Here is a 27,765-nt window from a genome sequence, read left to right on the forward strand (position 1 = left end):
TAATTTCTTTTCTACTAAAGTGATTAATCACATGAAGCCTTATACAAATTTTCATTCCAAATACATTCCTAAATCACCAGACATAGGGGAAGCACACACAGTTGATTCCCCTCTATCTGTGTGCCCTTCCTACATTCCTTTACCAGACATAGCATGGGCATTACAGAAGATACAAAGTTGTGCAAGATTGTCTCTGCCCTCAAGATGCTGAAAACTCAAAACAGAATTGAACATGTGCCTAAAATTATATAGCACTTTAAGCAATGTATGAAATATTGTAGCCAAAATTTATTTAATCCTTACTGTGGGCCAATGTTTCACTTGACTTATTACACACTTTAAATAATGCCATGAGGTCAGTGCTATGGTTATCTCTGTTTGATAAATGAGGAAACTGATACTCAGACAAGCAGTACCTAGGTATTCTCGGCTCACAAAAATAGCTGGCTATGATTTCTCAATAACTTCTAGGCTAACACTTTATGCTGAACAGCAACTTTCCTGAGAAAAATCAGTGACTTCATAGTGTTTATAGAATGCAAATGTGTCATTCTGAACCACAAAGGAAGACATTGTTGCTTAGTGGCCTCCAAGATGCCACTGGTGTCTATGCTTTAAGGAACTAGTTTTATGATATGTGATCCTTCCTCACTGAAACATTTCTCATGGACCCAGCTCTCCCCTTACTTATTTCCATTTCTAAGACAAACATTATAGACATTCATGATGAAAGGGAAAGAGGGCAAGATTGGAAGTTATACATCAGCATGTCAGACACTAGCTGCCCATTTTGTGTTGGATTTGATGGATTCTATTTTCCCGAGTCTACAAAGCATTTTTCATTTATTTAGGGAACATGTGTTTACAGTTATCTTAAAGAAGAGCTTCTGATAGATGTCTGTGAGGTCATCGCTCTAATAGGGTGAATGGTCACATCATGAAAATGTTATTTTTACTGTTAAATATTTACTTGGTTTTATAATAAGATGAAGGATTTCCATAGCTATCATATAAGAAGGATTAATTGTAGAGAAAAAAAGATGTCCCACACTGAAGTAGTAAGGTAGGGGATTGGTGTGACATCGGTGGGGAAAGAGAACTTCTCTAGACATAGATATATAACAAATCTAATGAATATAAACATGAAAGTAAATATTTAACTTTGGAAGAAGATAAATATATAAATACCAAGTATAAATTGATATTTATAAAAGGCATAAATTTGCCTGATCATATGGAAAATATGAATTGACCTGTGTGTTTTTTTCTGCATTACCATTTTGCTCTTTTGAGTAGGAATAAAGACAGATAATTTACTTTCTACTAAAATATCTTTAACCTGTTGTTTAAAAGACAAAAAAATAGATTCAGAAGACAAACAATATTAACACTAATGTAATGTTTTCATACTTATCCAATTTGTTGTTCCCTTCCGGAACAGTTGCTTCAACGACCAAATGTAAATGTGTGTTCAATGTGAAGTATGCACACAAAGGAACCACATGACACAACATTGCTGTGGTCCATTTTCTTTATAACAGTCAGATTCTTGAATCACTAAAAGTTTGTACCAGAAAGCCTCTTTGCAAGAGCCATAAACAGAACTCTAAAAAAGTAGTTTTATTACCAGTGAGAATAAAAATTAGTCATATTATCATGATGGTCTTTGTGAAATGAGTAACATTCAAAACTAAAAATAATTTATTATTATAAATAAGTTGAAGTTAAGTGTAAGATAACCTTAAAGAGAGAAGTGACAGGAAGAAACAGTTGGTCTTGTTGCCATGGTTTTGCCTCACTTGGGGGTGTTTATCAGCTTGCAGCCCCTTTAAGCAATATAACACCTGATTTTGTGGGTCACATTTTGGATGTCCAATCAGGCAGTGTACACCAGCTGACAGAAAGGTAGTAAAGTTAGTGCTATTTCCTAGCTCCCTGGATGCCTTTTTTTTGTTGTTGGCTTATTTTATATAGTCTTTTCACATGTCTTGATTTGTCAAGTTGATAGAGTTCATTTTCCCCCCCTCTTTGCTTCTTTCCCACTTGTATAGTCAGAAGACACAACATCCCTGAGTTACACAGCAACAGGCCTCAAACCAAACACAATGTACGAGTTCTCGGTCATGGTAACAAAAAACAGAAGGTCAAGCACGTGGAGCATGACGGCACATGCCACCACGTATGAAGCAGGTATGTGAAGAAAGGCTGGCTTCAGAATTTCTACTTTCAATATTTTGTCAAGGTATTTGCCAGGTTCTGTGGAAGGTGGAACATAGCACATTTTCAGGTCTAAATTATACTTTATTTTATATAAGATATCTTAAGCTTTATAGTTCATAGCACTTTTATATTTAATATTATCCTCCCCATTTTAGGAAAAAAGAAAATGAATTTCTAATGGATTAAGCAATCTGGTTTTAATTGGGGCATTAACTCAGGGGATCTAAATAGAAATCTTCTTTTTCATGCATTTACATAAAGCCAGACAGCAACACATTGAACTCTCTGTCCAAAGTATTTTGTGTCATTGATCAATAGTCACGGTAGGGATTTACCTTTTTGGAAAGAAATTAGGTACAAAATAAAGCATTGCGTTATAACTGCGGTCTCATGGATTCTTATCCTGAATAACCTCAGTTAGATGTGGAAGCAGTTTTGGGTGGTCATGTTCATTCTTTAGAAATAAGAGAACAAAATGGAAAACCTTTATGCAATTTGAAGTAGTTCAAACCTGGGGTAAAAGCAATTCACAATAAATTTTACCAGTCACATTTACTATGGGTCATAAAAGTTGAGTTATTACCTTAAAAGACCTGCAGTGCACTTGACATTCATTGTTCACAGGGATCCAACATTTGAAGAATACAAGGTTTAACATGCTTTTTAAAATCGTCACCCCAGAATATGTTTTCATTGATTTTATTTATTTTTTTTAGAGAGAGAGGAAGGGGGTAGGGGAAGAGAAACATTGATGTGAGAGAGAAACATCGATCAGTTGTCTCCCAAGCATGCTCTGTCCTGGGATAAACCTGCAACTTGGGTTTGTGCCCTGACTGGAATCAAACTCACAACTTTTGATGTATGGGATGGTGCTCCAACCAACTGAGCCATACTGGCCAGGGATTAACCTGCCTTTTGATTGGTTTTGTGATATTCTATCACAGGAATTTTTAAAAATATAAAAATAAAACTCTTCTCTGGAGATGTTGAATTTCTCTTTCTATTAGAATTTGTTCCATTGTATTGCAGTTCTAATTTTTATCTTTGGTTTCCATGCTAACTCACAGAGTTCACTGCATTTTTACATTTTTATAAGTACTTTTTTCCATAGAAGTTTTCTAGTTTGACTTAATTTTGACATCCTCTTCTATTTCACACACACACACACACACACACACACACACACACACACACACACATATATATATATATATATATATATATATATATATATATATATATACTCCTTCTCCTAGAATTCTTCCCTGAATGCCAATGTTCACATTTTCCTTCGAAGACTAAGTCAAGCTTAATATGGGAATAATAAAGGTTCTGTTCTTTCTTTTTACCTAAAATGAGATGGAGTGAAATATAAACCACTAAGACATTTGGTCTTCCCTGAATAAGAGAGAAGGAGTTTAATTTCCTCTTAAAGCAAAAAATTCAATCATTTTTCCCTTTCATAAACATAAAATGCACACCAGCATCTGACTTGATAAATGTACCTTATTGATTTCTCATCAGCCTCCTAAACCTTGTAGGTACTCCAATGGTGAGACAAAAAGATATTAACTTTTAGAAATGTGGTTAGCAGGAAGGGTGATTGTCAAAACAGATAATGATCTGGACAAAGGTGTAAATAGCGTGTGGATGAGATCTCTGGGTGATGATGAGAAGCAACAAGTAATTCACAAGTGTCTGCAGGTTTTATAAGTGAGAGAAGGAAATGAAGTGAATGAAATGACTCTAGGGTTTACTTCCAATTCTCCAATGACATAAAGACTATAGGGGCTGTATCGCTAGGCACTTGTGCTGAAATTGCTCATGATAAAGACATAGGTGGCAGGAGGATTCTTGAAATAAAACATTTCATTCTGCCCAGGTGATGAATACTTAACTTTACTCTAGTTAGCTTTAGTAAAATAAAAAATAACTGCAAGTACACCTGAAATAATGGGTCTTAGGAAGGGACAGGAACCAGAGGCACTCCCAGTCTTTCAAAGGGGAAGAAAGCTATCGGAATGGTTTGGCTCGATCTGTTCATCTTCCTTACTAACATTCTGTTCCCCAGAATAAAGGATCCCACTGCTAAGGCAAGAGTGGGTGGAAGGTCATGAAATTCACATGGCCGGGAAGAGCTTGTTCCCAAAGAAAAGAGCCAAGTTCTTTTCTTAATGAAGGAGGAAGGGATGGGGTACTGAACAGTCCAAATAACAAATGTCCAGCGCAATCCTCATGGCTGGAAATCTAAATCTTGAGTGTTACCTCCCATTCATGCACTTAAAGACACTCAAGCATGGGAAAAGGAGAACAAGACAACCAGAGGACAGTACTTGTCCAGTCAACTGAGACATTAATTATGAGTTTCCAATTATGTCCATTTGTAAATGTCAGGTCCTGAGACAGGAGCTTGGTATAAAAAGCAAAGACGATATAGTCTTTATCTTTGAGAAAATTATAATCTAGGAGAGAAGAAAAATATTAACCTGAAGTAACTTGGGAAATATTGGTGAATCTTTATTCACCAACCTTCACAGCTTTCCAGGTGTTCCTTTCAGAGTCATGGTCTCTACCAGTTGGTTGGTTCTAGGGTGGGGAACCTTGATCAGTGTGGCTAGTCCTGAGGTCAACCATGAAATCACTTTGGTTTTGCTGCTTTTCTGGGCTTGGAGCTGAAACCCAACTGAGGCCTAGACATCATCTCTAAGTTGACTGGAACTTTGTCTCTGTGGTCAACAGACCAGAGGCTTTGTTCCTAAGATCATTTGATGCTGATCAGAACCTCATCATCTTGAGGGCTTATGATTAAGGGAGAAGCCATGCTAGGGAGAAGAAGGCAAGTGAATCAGGTGCTGGATGAAGCCAGATTGAATAGGAAGGAAATAAAGGAGAAAAGGTCATATAAAAGACATGAAGTTTCGATGCTGTTACATCAGCCTAAAATAATACTTTTACCAAAGAAGCATATTTTAGGGGTGACAAATTCTGCTCTCTTTCAACAACATGTGGGAAAAGCTCTAAGAAAGGCAGGATTTCATACCATCTAATTCCATACCATAGATTCCTTGTCTGCTCTATTTTTAAATATTTCTTTGCCTTCTTGTTAGGAGATAACTGGTATGTTACCTAAGCAAGTTGTTTTGACCTGTTTTTAAATGTATTCTTTTCTTGAGAAGGGGCTTCTAGGGAAATATAGAATTAGATGACATTTTTTGCAATTATAAAGCCTACAGTCATAACAGAAATCTGTCCCTTGGAGACATGTAGCCATCAATCTCACAAATGTGTGCACATTAGTTTGTTCTCTTATGCTTCTCACATTTTCAGTGTGGCACTCACTTGAAAACACGTTATACTCTTTCCTCCATATTCACACATGTTCTCTTCTCCTTTGGAAGTCATTAAACTTCATTGAAGAGGAAAAAAAAAAAACATTAATTTCCGTATTTGTGTGTGTTTGCTTCTTTAATCCAAATACTTGAGAGGAATTGTAAATGGTAAAATCAGCATGATATACTGCATGATAGATGCTGAGTGTCAACATCGTGATTAGAAGTCCCATAAATGTCTGTTTTCTCTCACATTCGATGACAAGGCCTTGTCTCTGTTCCCCTGGCAGCCCCGACCTCTGCTCCCAAGGATCTGACAGTCATTACTCGGGAAGGGAAGCCCCGTGCTGTCATTGTGAGCTGGCAGCCTCCCTTGGAAGCCAATGGGAAAATCACGGGTAAGCATCTCAGCTTCACTGTGAGCGCTGCTCTGCTGGGCACGTGATGGCTCACCGTGAGTGCACTGCTCATGCCTGTTGTGTATTAGTTTTCTGTCTAGCATCTTGGTTGACTTCCTGACCCTTTCTGATGGTCTCTTCTTGCCCTCACTGAGGGCACTGACCGAAGAATTCTTTGGTGCATACAAATAGGCGTGTGTTCGTGTGCGCGCGCGCGCGCGCGCACACACACACACACACACACACACACACACACACACGTGATTGGAGTTGCTTTCTGAAAGATGTGTACTTCAATTAGTATAGGCCTTTTGTTTAGGCTGTGCAGCATAAGGACAACCTTCTAATGGAAAGTCTCTGAGCCTGAGTGACTAAGAAGAAGCTGTTTGGCAATTATAAAACACAAAAGACACCTAATGACCATGTATTTTTGTGTGACACATAGGAAAAAGGAGGTTTGTCTGGGCAGGTTTTCATGTATGTAGCTTGAAAACCCGCTTTTAGCTTTTAGCTTCTTACTTAAATCCTAAGGTTCAGAAAACTCTTAATGTTGACTGACAGAAATTATACTTAATGAATATTTCACAGTGACAGATTTTATTTTACCAAATATTGCTGATAACATCAATGCCTAATTAAAGCATCCATTAGAAGCCTGTAATGTTAATTTAGTATGAAAAATATAATGGAGTTCTATCAGGGGTTTTGCATTTAAATGATCACTCTAGTCTTTTAATAGATGTCTCCATAGCATATAATTATTATGAAAAAATATTATATAACTAAAAATGGGCACATTATAGTCTAATTAACTTGCACCATTGTGTTGGGTGCATGTAAGAGTCACTCCTTTTTTCTTTGCATATGATAAGTGGATAGCATGCTTATAAATTAGCAAAGTAATTCAAACATTCTGTGATGCAGAGACAAGCTTGGGGATTATAGTTCAGACAACATGTACTTTATGTAACTTAGTTTCTGAAATTTACAAAATGCAAAGGTAATATGTGAAAATTTCAAATGCGATGCATATATAAGTTGAAGACTTGTTTTCTCTAGGAAATTGCTCTTAATGCAATAGCTCATAGAATTTTCATTTGAGCCAACAAATATGGGAAAAGAAGAGGAACATAACATCTTCCCTAAATCTCAGTTGTCACTCTGCCAGGTTTTTTTAAATGAAAGTTGGTTCATTCTAATTTCTTCTTATTTTCCCCTCAACTTTATGTTCTGTTTTTATTGGTTCCATTCCAGTACTTTTGTAGATTTTGATTGGTTTACATGATGACTATTTTATTATGTGACAAACTGATTTATAAGCACATGGTAAATCAACAGATAATAAGTTTAAGAAAAAAACAAAATAGAACTTTTCTAAATTAAAACAAGTTCTGGTGGATTTTTTTTTTCTTAAAGGATAAAATAAGTCATATACTACCCAATTCTCCACTCTTTTTAAGTAAATCTCATCAAATTGTTGATGTAAACAATAGAAGGTGTTTTCAACTCTGAAAGGCAGCTTTATTTTGCTTTTCAAGATTAAAAAACAGGTAGAAATGCAATTAATCTAAGCAAAACATTTAGTGTGCCAAAATCACAGTGTATGTGTAAGAGACCTTGTCCACCTATTTTATGTAGAGTTGTATAATAGTGTCCACCACTAAAACTTCATCCTCTTATAATGGTATGCAGTTGTGAAGGCCAAGTTGTGATTTTTAGCTTGAGATATTTTGACTCAATTCAACAGAGAGCAAACACACAGTGCCCATGAGACAATTTCTATCCTATACATATTTTGATTCTTTCAACCAAATCCCTTTTAGAAAACAGGATGATAAAATATTCAGAATAGAAGGCCATTAGGCAGAAGGCCCAGGTTTGCACTTTCTGTTTCCATGAAAGTGCAGAGGAAACTGTGAGCTCTTTCCCAGTGTGCCAGGCACCTGTGAGCCTCCCTGGAAGAGTTTGCTTCCTTCCCACATTCCTATTTCCTTATTTTCCTAAGTTCTTGCATCTGCACAGCAGTAGGACAGGGTGGTTAAGAATTGAAAACCTGAGCTGCTGAGAGAGATGCCCAGGCAAGATATTTAACCTCCCAGAGTCTCACTTTCTCATTTATAAATTAAGGGGAAAGATAGAATCTCTTTTGTAGAATCATTATATTAAAGGGCCTAGATAAGTCTCTGAGGCCCAGTACATACTGAAACAAATGAGCTATTATTATTCCAACTTGAAATCCATTCTAGGAAGAGGCTTTACTAATGGGCTTTTTGCATGGAACCCAGTTCATCAATTTGTAAATATGTATACTTCAAAAAAAAAGATTAAACAAAGAAAAGAGGATGAGGGAGAAGACCTAGATAATTCTGGTGCTTAAATTCCTTGATCATCAGCTGGCAGCTTAAGGATCGGGACTGACATTTTCAGAAGAAAGTGGTTCAAATTGAATTAAGCGTTTGTTACATGCTTGGCATTCTGTTAAACACTTTGCTATTATAAGTGTTCATATATTCCAATTATTCCACTTTGAAATGAAGAGACAAGGGACTTCTCTGGGGTAACTGACTCCTAAAATCAAATAACCACAAAGTAGCAGAGCTAGCTGGTATTCAATGAAAAGGCCATGTTTTCAAAGCAGCCCCCAAACACCAAAGGAGCAAGAGGCAAAAGAATGAGTCAGTCAAGTCTAGCTTGTCGGTTAATGAGTTGAATAGGAAATTTACTTACTTATAATACATAGCATAACCAGGTCCTGGCTGCAGGATGGTCAGATTTCCACATCTTTCACCCACTAGATCAACCTCTTTTTAGAAATGGAGTTATGTGCTAGGCAAGGAATGTGTGTGTGTGGGGGGGGGGAGGGTAGATCAAGAGGCCTGATAGCAGGAGTCCCTGGCACTCTGGTGAGCCAAGAGATAGATCAAATCAGGGGCCCCTTGCCTCAGAGGAAGGATTAATGAAAATTTCATGATTAGACAGCTGTCTCTGTACACATTCCAGGGTCCATTAAAGGGAATAGGTGGGAGGTAGGGGATGCCAGAGATCTGGCCAGGTTCATTCATTCATTCAGAAGTTAAGCTGGTTATTATTAGCAAAATAGAATCAAGCTAGGATTTAAAACTCAGATTCCTACTCTTAATTATTATACTATGCTGTACTTCAACTTCTTAGTATTCAACTGGTCCAAATCAGTGATTTTCAATTGATTTATGATTTAATTTTTCTGAAAAAGGATTGGGTATGCTATATTCCAAGTGATTTTAATACAGCTAGTTGTGAAGCATTGATCTAAATACATGCAGCATCCAACATGACTTAAAATCAGAGATCAAGGTAGATAGAGAGTAGGAAGAGTTAGATTTTCAGAGATTTTCTTATTATTGCTAATGGTTATACTTGCTTTTTCTGCATCTCCAATTCCTATTGCTTCAAATCCTTTTGTAAAATTTACCTAACCATTTTTCTTCTCACTTCTAGGCTATAACTTAGTCTTGCTAGCAAATATTTCTTCCATCTGTTCCTTAAGTGTTGCTTCCAGAATTCAGATCATTTTATTCTCTTTGTTACTTTCTCTGCAAAAGTGTCTATATGATACCCATGGCTTCAGTGAACACAAACATCTCTTAAATTTCATATTAAAAGCTCATATTGCCGAAACCGGTTTGGCTCAGTGGTAGAGCGTCGGTCTGTGGACTGAAAGGTCCCAGGTTCAATTCTGGTCAGGGGCATGTACGGCAGTTGCGGGCACATCCCTGGTAGGGGGTGTGCAAGAGGCAGCTGGTTGGTGTTTCTCTCTCATCGATGTTTCTAGCTCTCTATCTCTCTCCCTTCCTCTCTCATCGATGATTCTAGCTATCTCTTTCCCTTCCTCTCTGTAAAAAAAATCAATAAAAATATATTATATTGTATATTTCCACTTGCCTGCCTTATTGTATTCTATTTCCCAACCTCTTTTTCTCCCCTTCTTTCTTTCTCTCTCTCTTTTTGTCTCTCACCCACCATTACCAGCTAAATAATGCACTATTATATTCAATAACAGGTTTTAAGACCATCCAGGAATGTGGACCCAGGTGGGCACTCTCACTGAATCATAATTTTCTGTATTATTTTATTACCATTATTTACAAAGCCTCCAAGTTCACCTGGTTGTATATGTTGGAAATTTAGTCATCTTGACTCCTTTTTTATCTCCTCAACATGTAAATCATGAAGTAAAATCAAATGCTTATAATAGAGGGCTGGAAATTTTATAAGAACAGGTTTCAGATTTTGTCCAATGCCTTCTCTCTAGTAACAATATTTTTAACACATAATAGGTAATGAGTAAATATTTATTGGATAGAATAATCATTGAATTGCTATTAAATCTATTGTTTGACTTGAAACCAACAGTTCAGCTCTTCCAAATATGATACCTTCCTTAAGATGTATTAATATTTAGAAAGAGATAGAGATCCGAAACCAGTTTGGCTCAGTGGATAGAGCATCGGCCTTTGGACTGTAAGGTCCCAGGTTTGATTCCAGTCAAGGGCATGTACCTTGGTTGCAGGCACATCCCCAGTAGGGGGTGTGCAAGAGGCAGGTAATCGATGATTCTCTATCATTGATGTTTCTAACTCTCTATCCCTCTCTCTTCCTCTCTGTAAAAAATCAATAAAATATATTTTTTAAAAGAAAAGAAAGAGATAGAAAGAAAGGAAGGAAGGAAGAATAGTTGGAGCATTTACTAAATAGTATGTAGAAGGTAATTTAATAGAAATATCCCAACATATTAGATTCTTAAAATGCATATCTCATAGCAACTTTTTCTCAGATGATAAAATTGAGACATACTTTGATTTAGCAAGTAGTTCAAAGTTACAAAGCTAGTCAGTGTTAGAGCTGTGACTTGAGGTCAGGTATCCCTGAATCCATTGCCTGTTATTTTTTTACCAAAAAGGAGGAAGAAATGGTTCCTTCCTTTCTTATGTATGTATTTATATACAAGATTATCATAATCATTTTTTTAAGCATAAAGGCTTGGACTGGGTTGATTTTCTCGTTGGTAGGGGTCATCTTATTCTTCCTTGTGATTCACAGTACACCTGAGTCTTGGAGGGAAGTCAGTAATGAGTGACAAGAAATATAGAAGAGACAGAAGAGAGGAGAGAGGTGGCATTGAACACCTCTACCCTTTGCTTCTGGAATTACAACTACCCATTTGTATAAATAGGGCCAAAATAATAGATATATGATGTTAAATTTTATATGTATCTAGACAAATGTTATTCCAATGTGGGAATGCTCAGATGGGTTAGCAATCCCAGCTCTTAAACCCATGAATGGATATGAAACTTCATTATATAGCCAGCATGGTGGGTAAGAGACAAAAATGAAGTAGAAAAAAGTAAGAGAAAACAATGAAGAAAAACAGATACTTGGACACAGAGAAACAAATATAGATATACAGAAAGGTAGTGAGAAACCAATGAAATTGTTCCAACTTATGTGGTTATATAGAAATCTGTAAGGTAAGACTTTTAATACTGGATTTAATATCCTCCAGTCATACCAAACTCACGTATTTAAATGAAATTATTTGCTTTCTCTATGGCCAGTTTTTATTTTTGAGTAAAGTAATGTGTTTCTATTCCCCGTCTCAGTTCTCAAATTTACAAAAAATAAAATTTAAAAAGTAGGGTTGCCCACCAATATCTGTTCAAATACAGTATGAAATGGTCAGAACCTGACTATTTCATACGGTATTTGAAACCTTACTTGATTCTAGAATTGTCATTCTAAATGCTGAATTAAATACTTTTTATATATTTTAATCTCATTTGATAAATGATGAAAATTCAGGAAAAGTGTAGCTGACTAGGATGGGAACACAATTCTTCGAACTTTCAGATGTGTTGTACATTTAAAACAGCCCATGAAAACTAACAATTTTATTAAATGTCATGAATGTAAAACTTAAATGCTTTCTGACTAACGTATTTCATTCAATAAGTGAGTTTCAACACCTAGTATGTGAAGATATTTTATTAGTTTTTTTAATAATAAAATGTAAATAAGATATGGCTCCTGGGCTAAAGAAATGTCCTTATTCTCTTGAAGATGACATGCACATAATAAAAGCTAAATAAATAAATAAATAAATAAATAAATAAATAAAACTTCTACAAATATCACGGTCTTATATTCAATACTAGTAGATATAATTCTTTGGGGACAAGAATGGAGGATTTTCTCACTCAAAGAATATCAGATTTTATTGATGTTGTTATGGGGGCTGAGTTATAAATGAATGGATGCCTGTGAGTCAGACACAACTTTTTTATCCAATGATACTTCATCATCCCTTTTGAATTATAATCTTCCACTTTTAATATTAACCAGAGAGAGGAGTCACACAGTCTTTATAAGTTTTGCAGAATTCTTTTTTTTAAATATATTTTATTGATTTTATACAGAGAGGAAGGGAGAGAGATAGAGAGTTAGAAACATCAACGAGAGAGTCATCGATCAGCTGCCTCCTGCACACCCCCTACTGGGGATGAGCCCGCAACCAAGGTACATGCCCTTGACCGGGATCGAACCCGGGACCCTTCAGTCCCCAAGCCAACGCTCTATCCATTGAGCCAAACCGGTCCCGGCAAGTTTTGCAGAATTCTTAAACCTTGGTCCTTTACCTTTCCCTGAACTCTCTGCATCTTCAGACATTCCTATCTGCAGTGTCAACAGCTCAACAATTGCCACACATCCACTAATACACAGATCCCACATATCAACAAAAAAGGTGATTCCTCACCTTGCTTGAACACAGAGATCATCTGGGGTGCCGATCACTGGGATTACATTTAGCCTATTGTATTATCGGTTACAATAGCACCACAAATTTAGCACCTTAAAGCAGCACACATTCATTACCTCATATTTTTTGGTGGTCAGGAATCCAAGCACAGCTTAGCCATATACTCTACTTCAGGGGCTCTTACACAGCAGCAATCAAGGTTTTAGACTAGACAGATGTCTCATCTGAGGCTTGACTGGGGAAAGATTTGCTTCTAATTCATGTGGTTGTTGGCAGGATTCACTTTCTTACTGGCTCTTGATCAGAGTCAATCCTCACTTCCTTGCCATGTGGTTCTCTCCATCTGGCAGCTCGTCCCTTCAACGCCAACATAGGAGAGAATCGCGAGTTTGCTAGCAAGGCAGAAGTTATAGTCTCATGTAACATCATCATGAAAGTGACAGTTCGTCTTATTTGCTGTGTTTTATTGGTTATGCTCAGACAGGGAGGCTTATATAAAAGTGTGACTAGCAGGAGATTGGAGTCTTTGAGGGAGCTAAGACTTTGTCTGCAATACCTATTACATCAAAATGTTCTTTCTTGGGACCTGTATTTTTTAACGTGTACCCAGTCACCAGGTAATTCTTATAATTAGGCAGATTTGGGAAACAATAAGCTTGGTGAAAAGTGAAAGCTAAAGCAAAAGAAATATAGGTTTTTATCACTGATCTGAACTGAAGAGAAATGGACTCCTGGATCTTGGAATTTGTAGGAATTCTTAATCCTGCAGAATCACAAAGAAAAAAAAAGCCAGTTCATTGTCTAGAACTCATTCTCCAAACCCAAGCATAATTGAGATTAAATATGGCATTAAGTGACAAATGATTAAAAATTATATAAAAGTTATTTTACTTTACTGAAGTGTATTGCAAAGTCTACAAAAAAAAATTTTCACTATAGATGAAGGTTTTATATGCTAGATGTAGCTTGAACTAGACCTAGGCAGATGGGTAGAATTTGGATGGAAAGAGGGAAGAATAAGTGGTAGGTGAGAACAAACAAAGTAGGGCAGGGGTCTGCAACCTTTAAGACATAAAGAGCCACTTGGACCCGTTTCCGAAGGAAAAATAACCTGGGAGCCGCAAAACCATTGCGACATTTAAAACAAATATAACACTGCATATATTGTTTCTTACCTTAATGCTATATACCGAATCATACAGTTAGCTGTCAATCTAAAGAAAAAAAGGACTTTTTCACTTAACAATGTAAAATATATTTTTGCAAATTAATAGCTAATTAAATATTTAATTTACCTGGTTAATGGGATTTTTGCTCCTGAACCTCAGTGCACAGTGTCAGCACATCAGGGCTGTAAGACGTTACCTTCATTTTCACACAGGCTTGCACGTTGTCAGAGCCGCGGTGAAGCTTCAAAAGAGCCGCATGCGGCTCTGGAGCCGCAGGTTGCCGACACCTGGAGTAGGGAGACCTCATTGCAGTCCACCTGAAGTAAATGTGTGTGTTTTCATGTAGGTAGTGCGCATGGTTATTGGGGAAGGAAAATGAATCTGAATCGAAGAATCTTGTGACATAACCACAAAAGATTTATGTGGAGGGTCCCCAATCCAAACAAGATAAGCAGGGCTCAAAAGGAAGGAACAGGTCAATCAAAGACTGCTATTTTAAAAAATATGCTTTATAAAGAACATTCAGGGTATAAGAATAGAACTAGGGACATTTGTGGCCTAGCTGATATAGCCATCTGTGCAGAATTTTAACAAAAATGTAGGCTGGCACTATGTCCATAGACCAAAGACACCTATGATGAGCTATTTTACAGTGTCACCTGATAGTCTAGAACAAAATTCTGAATTAAGGTGTTTAAATAAAATCTAATTTTTATTATTATAATAATAATATAATTATAATAATATAATAAAAATATAATAATATATAATTTTGGCTAAATGTAATATTAGAATATTAATATTTTATAGGTTTACTTGGGTGCATGTCAGACTATCACCACTGAGTACCCTACCAGTATTCAAGTAACATCCCCTAATACAGAGGGCAAATGATACTATCCAATGCTATATTATTAACATTTGAAATAGTAATTAAATAACCTACAATTATCCAGAAATACGTTGTCTTTTTTTTTTTTCTAGGTGGGATGGACTAGGAGAAGTAGAGTTGTATTTTCAGCAAAACAGTAGAGGATATGATCCTAGCTTTTTATTCCCTAGCTTGGGTCATCTTTAACTTTATCATCTTCGAAAGGAAGCAACAGTGCTTCGGCCAGCCTCATGGTGCTATTACAATAAACATAGCTGATCATTTCTTTTATAACACTTTAAACAAGCATGGCGTTTTATACTTCTCAGAGTATTTTTATTATTTAAGCATAAGCCAAAATAAATGCTCCTTGTTTTCATTATTGGAATATGGTAAACATTATACAGAGTTGTTATCTGTGTTTTACATGTTTGTCATGCTTATATATTAAAATAAACCAATAATTAGAATTTATAGGCATCAGAATCCTCACACTTTTAAATGACAAGTAATTTTTTTTTATTTCTATCATGCCATTTTCAGGTTCTGCACACTGAAGCAATTATTTATTTAATCCTTGCAATATGAAAAAAATATATTATTACTTGCCAAACCCAAAGCTGTAGTTTATAGATTGTGGATACATAATATAATAATTGCAAATTACAATTGGGAAACATGGATGTTTCGGAGCAGTCATAGAGCAGGCTACTAACAAAGTTTGCGTTCATCTATTTATGCAGCTTACATCTTGTTTTATACCTTGGACAAGAACATACCAATTGATGACTGGGTTATGGAAACCATCAGTGGTGATCGCCTTACTCACCAGATCATGGATCTCAATCTTGACACTATGTATTACTTTCGAATTCAAGCACGAAATGTGAAAGGAGTGGGGCCCCTCTCTGATCCCATCCTCTTCAGGACTTTGAAAGGTTTGAATCATTTTTTGCTATTGCCTCTCTTTTCCTGTGGGATTGTTATGAATTTCCTTCTACCGTCTCTGTTGGCATCATGACCACATACGGGCATTACAAAAAAACTAAAATGCAAATTAAAACTGCAATGAGTTATCACCTCCTATTATTCTACTGGCCATCATCAAAAACGCAAGAGATAACAAGTGCTGGCCATGATGTGGAGAAAAAGGGAATCATGTACATTGTTGGTGGGGTTGTAAATTGGTGCGGCCACTATGGAAAGCAGTATGGAGGTTTCTCAGAAAATTGAAAATAAAACCATTATGTGATCCATCCAGTAATTCATCTTCTGAAAATCTATTCAAAGGAAATAAAAACACTATCTGGATATGCTATCTACACCCCCGTGTTCATAAGAGCATTATTTAAAATAATCAAGATGTGGAAACAAACTAAATGTCCATCAGTGGTTGAATGGATTAAGGAATTGTGGTATACATACACAATAGACTATTATTCAGCCATAAAAAATGGGAATTCCTACAATTTGTGACAAAATGGTTAGATCTCAAAGGCATCATACTAAGTAAAATAAGTCAGACAGGTAAAAACAAGCACTTTATTATTTCACTTCCATGTGGAATCTAAAAAGCGAACAAACAAAAACACATCCAACTCATAGAAAAGAGATCAAATGTTTTTGTTATGCGAGTCAAGGGATAGGCAGAGTGAATGAGAGGAAGGTAGTCAAAAGGTACAAACTTCCAGTTATAATATAAAGAAGTACTAAGGATGTAATGTACAACGTAAGGACTACAGTTAACATTGCTGGATAACATATGTAGGAATTTTGTTGAGAGTTGGTTCTAAGAGTTCTCATCACAAGAATTTTTTTATTATTTTATTTTATATATATGAAATGATTTATGTTAACTAAACCTTTCTTAAAAATTTTATTGTTGACACTATTTCCTCTCCTTTGCCCACCTCTACCCAGTCCATACTTACCCTCATGGCCTTCATCACACAGTTGTCTGTGTCCATGGGCTATGCATATATGTTCACTAAACTTTTTATGGTAATTATTTCACCATATATGTAAATAAGACCCTCAGGCCACACATCTTACACTTATACAGTGGTAAATGTCAATTATTTATCAATATAACTAGAAAACAATATGAAAACTAAATAATTAAAATGTATATTTTATTTCTTAAGCCAGCATGTCTTAGGAAGATCTGTTGTATTTGCTGCATTTGCTGCCTTCCGCAGAAGGCAGGCATTTCAACTGACTTTTTTCACTAATAATCACTGGACTTTTGTATTGATTTCTTGTATGTTGGTTCCATTTGAAATATAATGAAACACTTTAGACATTTAATGTGAGGGAAGAAAAACTAAAAAGTATTGAATTACTATGTGGATGGCATATTCTTGCCAAATTTAAGCATCTTCTTTTAAGATCTATTGTCCTTATACATTAAAGGATATTTTGATATGGCAAGGTAGAAAACTTAAAACAAAATGAATGTGTTTATTTTAAGGAGGGAGGTCAGCAACAACAATTTGCAGGATGATTGGAAGAAAACCCGCATGCTTGCAAGAATAAAAATGAGCACTCAATTCAAGGAGAGTTATATGTTCAGCACTTCGTTTAAGGATAGAAAAATACTCAGGCCCAGGAATAGTATTTACATCAAAATAATCTTCATACACATATTTTTTAAAGCAGAATGTTATTTTTGTTTGTTGTGTGTGGGGTTTTTTTATTGGTTTTTTTTTTTTTTTTTTTTTTTGAGGACAGATGATTTCAAGGGCTTCTATCATTCACTAATTAAAAATAATTTCAATGTTGTATAGCTGATATTTAAAGATCGATACTTAAGGAATGATGTATCTTGTACCAAGGAAGGATTCTTAGCTCTTGGATCTGACCACATTGTGCCTCTACATCTGGCTGAAAACTTGATGTTACAGGATGACAAACAACTAAAAAATTAGAAACGCATGTCTCACATTTTCACCCAGTCATCTAACGTACTAACGAAGAGTTTTAGAAAAATTGTATAGTCTATTTCTCGATTCTCCTAGGGATGGTAGCCTGATAAACAGTGGCCTTTTGAATTCTGTGAGTAAGCTATTCAAAAGCTGGATTTGGTAATAGCACATCTGAAAGTTTGCCAGGAACACACAAGCAAGCATTCAGCCTGAGCCTGTGATGGTTCTTAATGACAGAGTAGAAGTTGGGAGGGAGATAGGAGGAAATGAGCTAATCTTTGTCTATCCAGGTTTTTAGGACTTCATGTCTAAATCAGGTTTCATTCCAAATGAGCAATTGACAGGAAACTGGTTATTCATTTTGTGGGAGCATGAAATGTAACTCGATAATGTTTCACAAACGCTTCATCTTTATCTACAGACAAGTGCCAAATTAATTTCATGCTCACAACGTGTGCCAACTGGAGATCTCAGAAAGGGTTTAAAAATGACTTAAGGCATCCAAATGTGTTAAGCAGCAGAATGATGAGTTATCACGGGATTTACAGGCCCACATGGATAATCATCCTGTGGATTGTGTAATGAACTCCCTACCTCATTTGGTACTGTTTACCCTCAGTGTCCTACACTCATCTATTAAATGATCTCCAGCATTAAGAAGGAATCCAGGAATTTGCTCTAAGTCGTAATAGTCCATAAAAATCATTTCTAATATCACAATTGGAATATTTAATATTGTCTATCCTATGTATGTCATGCTCCATTAATAACCAATTAAAAGTTTTTTAAACAGATCCTGCTCATATGTAGTACACTGAGTTTTAGATATCTTGAGTGCACTTGAAATTATATAGAAACAGAGGCCCAGTGCATGAAATTCATGCATGGGGGGGGGGGGGTGTCCCTCAATTCAGCCTGCACCCCTTCAATCTGGGACCCCTCGAGGGATGTCCAACTGCCCGTTTAGGCCCAATCCTAAATGAGCAGTAAGACATCTGTTTCACAATTCAAAACTGCTGGCTCCCAACTGCTCGCCTGCCTGTCTTCCTGATTGCCCCTAACCACTTCTGCCCACCAGCCTGATTTCCCCTTACTGCCTTCCCCTGTAGGCCTGGTCATCCCCTAACTGCCCTCCCCTGCAGGCTTGATCACCCCCAACTGCCCTCCTTTGCAAGCCTGGTTCCTCCCTACTGCCCTCCCCTCCTGGCCATCTTGTGTCCACATGGGGGCAGTTATCTTTGACCACGTGGGGGCAGCCATCTCGTGTGTTGGAGTGATGATCAATGTGCATATTATTCTTTTATTACATAGAATATTTATATCTCCCATCTTTTAAAATAATCAATATTCTACATGCATGCATCTTACCTGTCACTTAGGATGACAAATGTTCTAAGGTAAATAAATTACTCATTGTAAGAGATTTGAAGCCACATGAACCAAATTTACACTAAAGACATAAAATCACACTATTGTTCTCTGATTTAAGATTTTCATTTTCCAAAGCTGCTTCAAAACATAGGGCCACTGTTCATCAGACTGTAACTTTGACAAATAGAAAGGTTTGCCTATTCTCCTGAAGCTGAGGAAGCTCAAGGTAGTCTACTGCAGCGTTTTTCAACCGCTGTGTGCCGCGAGATGTTGCCTGGTGTGCCGTAGGTGCAGACAAGACAAGAATTTTATAATTTTTCACTATTTTGTTTACTTAATATTTCATAATAAAGTAATTATAAAATACTTTCTTTGTGTTTTTTTGATTCCTATTCAAGAGAATTACTTTATATATAGTCAATATAGGCACAGAGTTAAATTTTTTAACATTTTCTAATGGTGGTGTGCCTCGTGATTTTTTTCATGAAACAAGTGTGCCTTTGCCCAAAAAAGGTTGAAAAACACTGGTCTACTGGGTAGCAGGCAAGTGCTTTGTTGTAATCATGCCCCTCAGGCAAGTGCCCTCAGGCTTATATTCAGTCTTTGTAAGATAGACACATCTTCTACTTGAGACTGGAGTTTTATCCCTTTTTGGTTTTAGGCACCAGCCAGAGAGGTACAGGAAACTCAATAAGTAATCACTGGTTAATTAAAGAGACATTTATAATTAAAAATGGATTAAGGTATTATACCCGTTATGCACATGGTATAGGTGATGTATCTGTCTCTTTCTTTGAAATGTTAATTAAAAGACTCTGAAACTTGATTCTTGACCCCACAGGATCCTGCAAATAGCCACCTCCCTTCCCCAGACCCTCCCCATTATAATACCTACATACTGTTGAACCCTTGGAAGATGAATAAGAATCATGTTTATCTCTGCCTGTCACATGGCTATTTCTTCCAGTAAAGTAAGCTTCTTCCTGTTGGCCTGAAAAGTAATAGGGAGGATGGATGAAGTAGACCAGTGGTTGGCAAACTCATTAGTCAACAGGGCAAACTATCAACAGTACAACGATTGAAATTTCTTTGGAGAGCCAAATTTTTTAAACTTACACTTCTTCTAACGCCACTTCTTCAAAATAGACTCGCCCAGGCCGTGGTATTATGTGGAAGAGCCACACTCAAGGGGCCACAGAGCCGCATGTGGCTCGCGAGCCTAGTTTGCCAACCACAGGAGGAGACCAATGAGGATTTCTGTGGAGGGACTGAATCAACTCAGCAGCAGAATATGGTGTATTCTCGGGGGATCCTTAATCATCATTCTGTGCACTTCTTCCATCCAAAATATAGAACTGAAAGCTCTGTATCAGAATACAAAAAAAGCTTTAGTCTTCAAAGAATTTTGTGACAAAATCCATTATTTTCTTGACAAATGACAGAAGCCATTAAAAAGTCAAAGTACAAATTACAATACTTTTAAGCCATTATTTGCCTTTAATAAAAAGTAACTATTGGAATATATTTGGTCATTGTTGGAAAGTACTCTTGAGTAGATAACCTTTCTTGAGTCATTCAAAGTTTCCCAAGCAATATTCAGCCCAGATTTGCTAACCATAAAGCAAATCCAGAAGATAAGAAGAGAGATCAGATTGTCCACAATAACATTTACTTGTCACTTGCTAAAAATTGCTTAGACTACAGACAATGCATGTATATAATTAAAGACAAAGGGAGAGATCAATAAAAACAAGATTAATTTTTGTTTGTTTTATATTATTGCAAACAGTTCTCCCCTAAATATGTATTACTGCGTATGGTAGTTTCTCAAGCATGTCTCTTCTGGCTACCAGACATTTATCCTTCCTGGATTGTGTGATCAGATATGATCCTGGCATATCATTCCCCATTCTTACTGGAAAACCAGAATGGCATTTCCTACAACATGACGCCCATCCTTCAAAGCTATAGTAGGGTTCTAGCCTTGTCTATAAAGTACAGTTAATTCAGTTGCCTATTAAAAGCACTTTTCATCAAAAACACCTTAATACTATCATAAAATGTATTTTGAGGTGCCTTTACTCTTCAATGAGAAATAGGAGAGAAGATCAAGACAAAAATTAAATTGTAATGATTCTATTAGAGATTATTAGATTAGCCTGGTGAATTAAAGAATGTTAATCTTGAGGAGATACAAAGACATTTATCAAATTTATATAAAGTTTACAGAATCTTACTGTAATAAACACTTGTATATAGCATTTTTTAAAGACTCATTCAGAATTTAAAGTCTGCTTTTTATTAAGATACCTTTTCTAATTTACCCTTTTCATATGTCGACATATTAACATAAAAGAAAGGGACCTGGGGAGTATTATGCTTAACTAAATCACATGCATTTTTATGGTTATTGTATTTTTAATGAGACCTGTATGATGATCATTCTGAGTTTATGGTTAGAGGAATGTGACAAATAATATATTTTTTAAGAACACGTTTATACAACAAAAACATTTTCATTTTTTCTTCTAATTATTTAATAGAAATAATTACATTAACCTTGATTCCTTATTTTTTTCCATAGGGCCTTGGCCTTGATTTAAGAACTTGCTAACAAAAACTGTCAACTTAAAATGTCAGCTTTCTTTCTGGGAACTGTCAAAATCTAATAATATTTCTTTTTCTCCCCACAGTGGAACACCCTGACAAAATGGCTAACGACCAAGGTACGGTGTGGCTCAACCTGTCACGTTTTTCCCTCCTTGAGTCAGTCCTGTCTGTCAGAGTTGTCAGTCACTATTTTGTATTCCTCTTTTCAACTGGGCCATACATCTGATGGAGCCCATTCTGGGGTGATAATTAATCTTGTTAATGAAGTTCTGCTTGGATGGGGCTGAGGCTCTGATAGGGAAGATGTAAATTTTCTTGAGAGGAAATTGTTTTGTCTCTATTCTGAGGACCAATTAAAACGTCAAGCTTCTTTGTAGGGAATAAATTTTTAGTCTCTGTGTGCACTTCTGAATAATTCACATTAAGTATAATTAAGCTCAGCATAATTTCCAAGCTGCTCTCGCACCCTCTCCTGCACTCCGGATTAAAGTTCTGCAGTACCTCAGAGAAGCAACATAAATCATGTGTGCTTGTCCTCCGCCATGAGCTTCCTGCAATTAATAAAAACAAAGTGAGGGCAACTCTTTTAGGGCATCACTATTGTTCATTCCAAAGCCAGATAGCTTTCATTCCTTGAATCAGATGCTGGGTGGACTTGGAGTATTTTATCCTCTTCCCACTCTTTTGCTAACAGCTTGACTTGTGTAGAGAAACAGGGATGGTTGTACACAAAGGAAAATGGGGATAAGTGAGAGTTATCCATCAACTCACAGGGAGATGTGAATTTGCTAATATCATGATTCATAGAGTGAACAATTAAGATTCCATTATTTTTTCACTATGAGTGACTAGTGGGATGTTAGATGCGAAAAAATAATTTTTAAGATGAGAAAAAATAATATTTATGAGTTTTATTGGGGGGGATGTTAATTCTTTAAAGAAAGGCAAATTTGGAAATACTCACCACTGGTTATAGTCTGTGTTGCTTATTTGTTGGTTCAGAGCCTATAATGTGTCTTCTGTTTTGGATATCGACTGTCAGCACAACCTACTTGCAAGTATCAGGTCTCATAAAGTCCTGTCTTGTAGACTGGGGGAAACATCATTTTCAACAAGAATATATATATTTTTTTTTACTTTTGCCAAACAAGTTTTGTTCAGTGGATAGAGCATTGGCCTGCGGACTGAAAGGTCCCAGGTTTGATTCTGGTCAAGGGCATGTACTTTGGTTGCGGGCACATCCCCAGTAGGGGGTGTGCAGGAGGCAGCTGATCGATGTTTCTAACTCTCTTATCCCTCTCTCTTCCTCTCTGTAAAAAAATCAATAAAATATATATATTTTTTTTTAAATTGTAAGCATCTGTGGTTGGTAAGGCTCACTGCCTGCATAAGTGGTATTTTAGTTAATGATCCTCTATTCAGGCTTAGTTCCAGTCCTTATGACATGCCCCTGCTGTGGGGACATGGTGTGGGAGGAACAGCAGTGATGCCATGCCCAGCAATGCCCACTCAGGGTAAGTTAGTTTTCCCATCCATCACCTCTCTGCACCTGCTTGCTTCCACTCAAAATATTTTCCTAAGATTAATATCTACTAAATAGTCATTTTTGTAAAACTACAAATGATGAGTAATTAACAGTTAGCATATATTTGCTTAGCTAAAGTAAATATTAGTGCTGGCCAAATCCAATGCTGGAATCATTTATTAACTAACAAAAGTGAGGATTTTTATTTGTGATTAAAAATAACTAAAACAACCTCTCATAGCTTTTTAAACTTAATGAATTTGGAACTTCCACAGGCAGTTAGCCCCTAATTTTTGAAATTATATTTAGACAGAGAGAAATGTTTAAAGTTAAAATTTTATTTAGAGAGAGAGAAATGTTCAAACCAGAGAAAATGTTACATTCATAGCTACTTGGGCGATGGAGTGCTCAAGCTTCTCCATTAATGGATTTCCAGTTGTTTCTTGGTTCCTTTTCATAGTCTCAGTTCCGTTAAATTGTTTTTGCTGTGTGTTTTTTTCAATTAACTCTTTTTAAATATTATTTTAAGATACCAAAACATATTTTATAACTGAATTTTTTTCTTGTAAAAGAAAGGAGAATAAATTATTTCCCACATGCCCTCTGTATTTTACTCAGATTTTCAAATTGACAGTGAAATCAGGTCAATTATCAGGAACAAAGGAATTCCCCAAGATTATTGTCTTTTAATACAGCCCAGCAATTGTTCTTTTTCTTCATCTAACATTACTTAGGAAGATTCTGTCACTTACCATATACTATGTGGTACCTTATTCAATCGCAGCTGGTATACAGTTGGTCAAATTGATAGGATCTAAATTTTACGTCAAACTCAAATCACTTGTAAGTTGATGTCATTGGACTGATATAATTTAGTGGTGATAAGAAATATTTTTACATTCTTACAAAGAAGACATATAAAATAGCATATAAAGAGCTATTTCTAAACAAAATTAGTCTTCTGGGTTGATGACCAAGTGCGTGAAAAAATAGCCCAGAGTAAAGATTCCTCTAAGATTGAAGAAAACAGTAGGAAGAGACTGGCTCAGCACCTGGCAAATCAGTCATTATGCTTTACTGTGCTCACTGGTAGACCAATTTGCCCCTTCCCTCAGTGAAATGGTCCCATTTTGTGTTACATTTATGACACGTGCTGAATTTCTGTGGAGAGAAAACTCCCTCTGAGAAAAAATTTAGCACTCTGGGTCAAAGTTAACTCAGGATGAACCCTAAATATACTTGATCTTATATGAGAAAAAAAGTGAGAATTGTTTGAATGGTTTTAAAATAGTAGGCTCTGGTCACAGTAACTTTTTCTTGTATTTGAAAATCTGCCTGAAGAACTTTACTGTGAAAAGGAAAAGTCAGTTATATTCTAATCATTTGTGGATTGGGGAGAGAGCATTTCTTCTGAGTGATGGTAATAACAGTATTAAAATGATAGACTTCACATGGAACTCTTTTTCCCTTTCTGTAATTGTAAATTGGTGTTATCTAGCATTTATTTGCTAAACAAATCCTCTAATCTCAAGCTACTCTATAATTTCTCCTTTTTGTAGCCCTTATCTCTTGTTCCATGTCTTAATTACTTTTTTTTTCTGGTGTCTCCCAGGCATCTGTGGCCAAAGTAATTATGAGATTTTAGAGATTAAGCAACTTAATTTTTCAGAGGGTCAGGTAGGGCAGGGAAATTGTATGACCTATGTGAAATAGAGGAAAAGGGTATAGAAATGTTCCACTTTAGGTTTTTATTTTTTTCCATATTTTGGTAAAACCCCTGTCAATTTGTTTGGGTCTATATGTGCATATATAAAATTAAAATGAACCCTTTTGAAGCTCTTATTATCACTCCCTGTTCTAAGAGCATACCACCAATTGGCTCAGATCCTCATATCAATACTGTTAAATCCTATTCCTGTCTCCTCTCTGTTTTGGCAATGAAGAAGCGGAAGCTCTGAGAGGTAAAGTGACTCTCCTATAAACACACAGCTAACAGGCAGTGTGACTATGATTCTCACTGGGACAATCATGTTCCAAAAACCCTGTTTTTAACCACCAAGTATAGTCATCACATGTATGCTACATGCATACATGAACACACATGCTTTTAACATATATCTGTAAAGTTTGGATATTTCCCCAATATTGGCCTTCCTTTTCCCAGCTCTGTGAATCATCTCAAACAAAGGCAAAGAGCTTTCAGTCTAGGTCAAAGTTAGCTTCACGTTGCTCGTGGGAAGTCTCAGCACTGAGTATATATGATCCTGACAGCTCTTTTCTCAGGTCACAGTGGTCGACAAACTCATTAGTCAACAGAGCCAACTATCAACAGTACAACGATTGGAATTTCTTTGGAGAGCCACATTTTTTAAACTTAAACTTCTTCTAATGCCATGTCTTCAAAATAGACTCTCCCAGGCCATGGTATTTTGTGGAAGAGCCACACTCAAGGGGCCAAAAAGCCACATGTGGCTCGCAATCTGCAGTTTTCCAACCACAGTCTCAGGAAACCCAGGAACATCAGTTTGAGAGACTAATGTAAAATACCAAGCGCTGGGTGAGTTAAACCACAGAAGTGGGTTTTCTCCCAGTTCTGGAAGCAGGAGGCCTTGCATCGAGGTCTGGAGTGAGGGCTCTCCTCCTGGATAGGAGACACCTCCCTCAATGAGGCCTCAAGTGGCAGACAGAGGACAAGCTCTTTCAAATCTCCCCCCTTTAAAAAAAAAATCTTTATTGTTGAAAGTATTACATATTATGTCCCCTTTTCCCATTGTCCTCTCCCATTCTGTCCCCGACCCCCTGACCTTCACCACACCCACAACCCTCCCCTATTGTCTGTGTCCATTAGTTATGCTTATATGCATACAAGTTCTTTGGTTGATCTCTTTCCCCCTCACTGACCCTCTCTGTCCAAATCCTCAGATCTCCTCTTATATGGATCCAGATCCTGTTGGGTCAGAGCTCCATCCTTATGACCTCATTTAACATCAATTATTTCCATAAAGGCTCATATTTCCAAACATATGAATGTGGGGTTTGGGAGAGACCCAATTCAGTTCATAGCATCTACCTTCAAAAGGAAAGCCGATTGTCTTCGCAGACTTTCAGATGAGAAAGCAGAGGTTATGTTTTCCCCCAAATCACAAGAATATACTTGTAGACAGAGTTGGAACCCAAACATGTTTCTCTCTTACTCCCAGAGTTTATAGTTTTTCTATTGCAGACTTCTAAAAAAAAATTGGCTTTTTATTTTTCTACATTTAGCTTGAGCCTTTTTAGAGCTTCTCACAATTGTTTTTTAAAAATATTTTTGTTTGGAGGTTGTGGTGAAGATAGTCAGGAAATTTAACAAATTCTCAAAAATGATTATTAGATCAAACTTTTAATATTAAAATACTGTTTTATGTCCTTACATTTTGTTTACTCACAAATATCAGACTCCTGTTTGAAGTGTGCATGAGTGAAAGTTGGTAATTCTTAGCATGAGCATAAACATTTACAAGTCATGTATGTTTCTATGCCTGCCATGACATGGTATATTAAAGAGTCAGGAATTTTCATGACACAATCTGTAGCATTGCTGAGAGAATTAGGATGAAAATGCTTGCTTTGAGCACTCTTAGTTTTCTTTAATTCTCCATAGCTTGAGTGGTTGATCTAAAACGCCAGGCCTGGAAAAGAGGCAGAAGGTTCTAGGCTAGTTGACCCAGAAGAAGGCAGCCTGCTGAGAACTGCCCTCCTACTGGGGAGAGAGAATTACTCTCCTATAGACCCATAATGCTCTGCTTTCTCATTAGCAATCATGGTGTGTGGTCCATCTTGCACTGGGACCTCCTGTGTGACTTCGGGCACCTACTGATCTCTCAGCATCCTCACCTCTAAAATGATGACTTCAGCCCAAGTTACCTTTTGTTTCTTTCAGGATTTAAGAGGATCGAGTTTTAGAATTAATATTAGAATTAAGGGGGGGGAGGAAGGCATAGCATCTTTGCATAGTGAAGCACCTCATGTTTTTACCATTCCTGTGATATGTCACTCTTCAGCACACTGCACCCGTTCTACCATATTGAATTCTCATAGCATCCCTACAGACATAGAAAATGGAATGCAGGATAAAACTTGCCCAAATTCTCACCATATGTATATGGTTAGACCGAGATGCATTCCCAGGCTAACTAACCTGAGAATTTCTTCTCTGAACCACTGTACAATTTCTGGAAATTCAATGACTTCATTGGTTTCTACTTTGTTATCAAGAAGTGAAACCTAAATGGCCTCAAGTAAGTGCATCTGGTTTAAAGGCCTTGTCTTTCCTCACTAGGGTATGCAGGCAACTACTTAATACTACCCCTGCCATTTTACACCGCCCCCATGGTTTTAATCTCATAAATAAGCAGAATACTAATTGTTTCCAAGGCAGCCTAGTCAAGCTTACAAGACAGTCGGGGGTGAGGGCATGTATAGGAGTGGATGCGGTAAGGGGGCAATAGGGAGATATGGACACATGTAATACCTTAATCAATAAAAATTAAAAAAAGAAAAGAAAAGAGAA

At 36.6% G+C, this 27,765-nt stretch overlaps 1 protein-coding gene across 1 annotated transcript in view; it reads left to right on the plus strand.

The window, feature by feature from the left end:
* Positions 1 to 27,765, plus strand: part of LOC118707861 (netrin receptor DCC) — a 151,325-nt gene that overhangs the window by 53,548 nt on the left and 70,012 nt on the right. The window contains exons 6-9 of the mRNA XM_036418706.2: positions 2,052 to 2,190; positions 5,840 to 5,947; positions 15,527 to 15,721; positions 21,772 to 21,804. Coding sequence (XP_036274599.2) covers positions 2,052 to 2,190; positions 5,840 to 5,947; positions 15,527 to 15,721; positions 21,772 to 21,804 — 475 coding nt within the window. The remainder of the gene's footprint in view (positions 1 to 2,051; positions 2,191 to 5,839; positions 5,948 to 15,526; positions 15,722 to 21,771; positions 21,805 to 27,765) is intronic.

This window comes from Pipistrellus kuhlii, unplaced genomic scaffold, assembly GCF_014108245.1.
Source record: "Pipistrellus kuhlii isolate mPipKuh1 unplaced genomic scaffold, mPipKuh1.p scaffold_m20_p_6, whole genome shotgun sequence".
NCBI lineage: Eukaryota > Metazoa > Chordata > Mammalia > Chiroptera > Vespertilionidae > Pipistrellus > Pipistrellus kuhlii.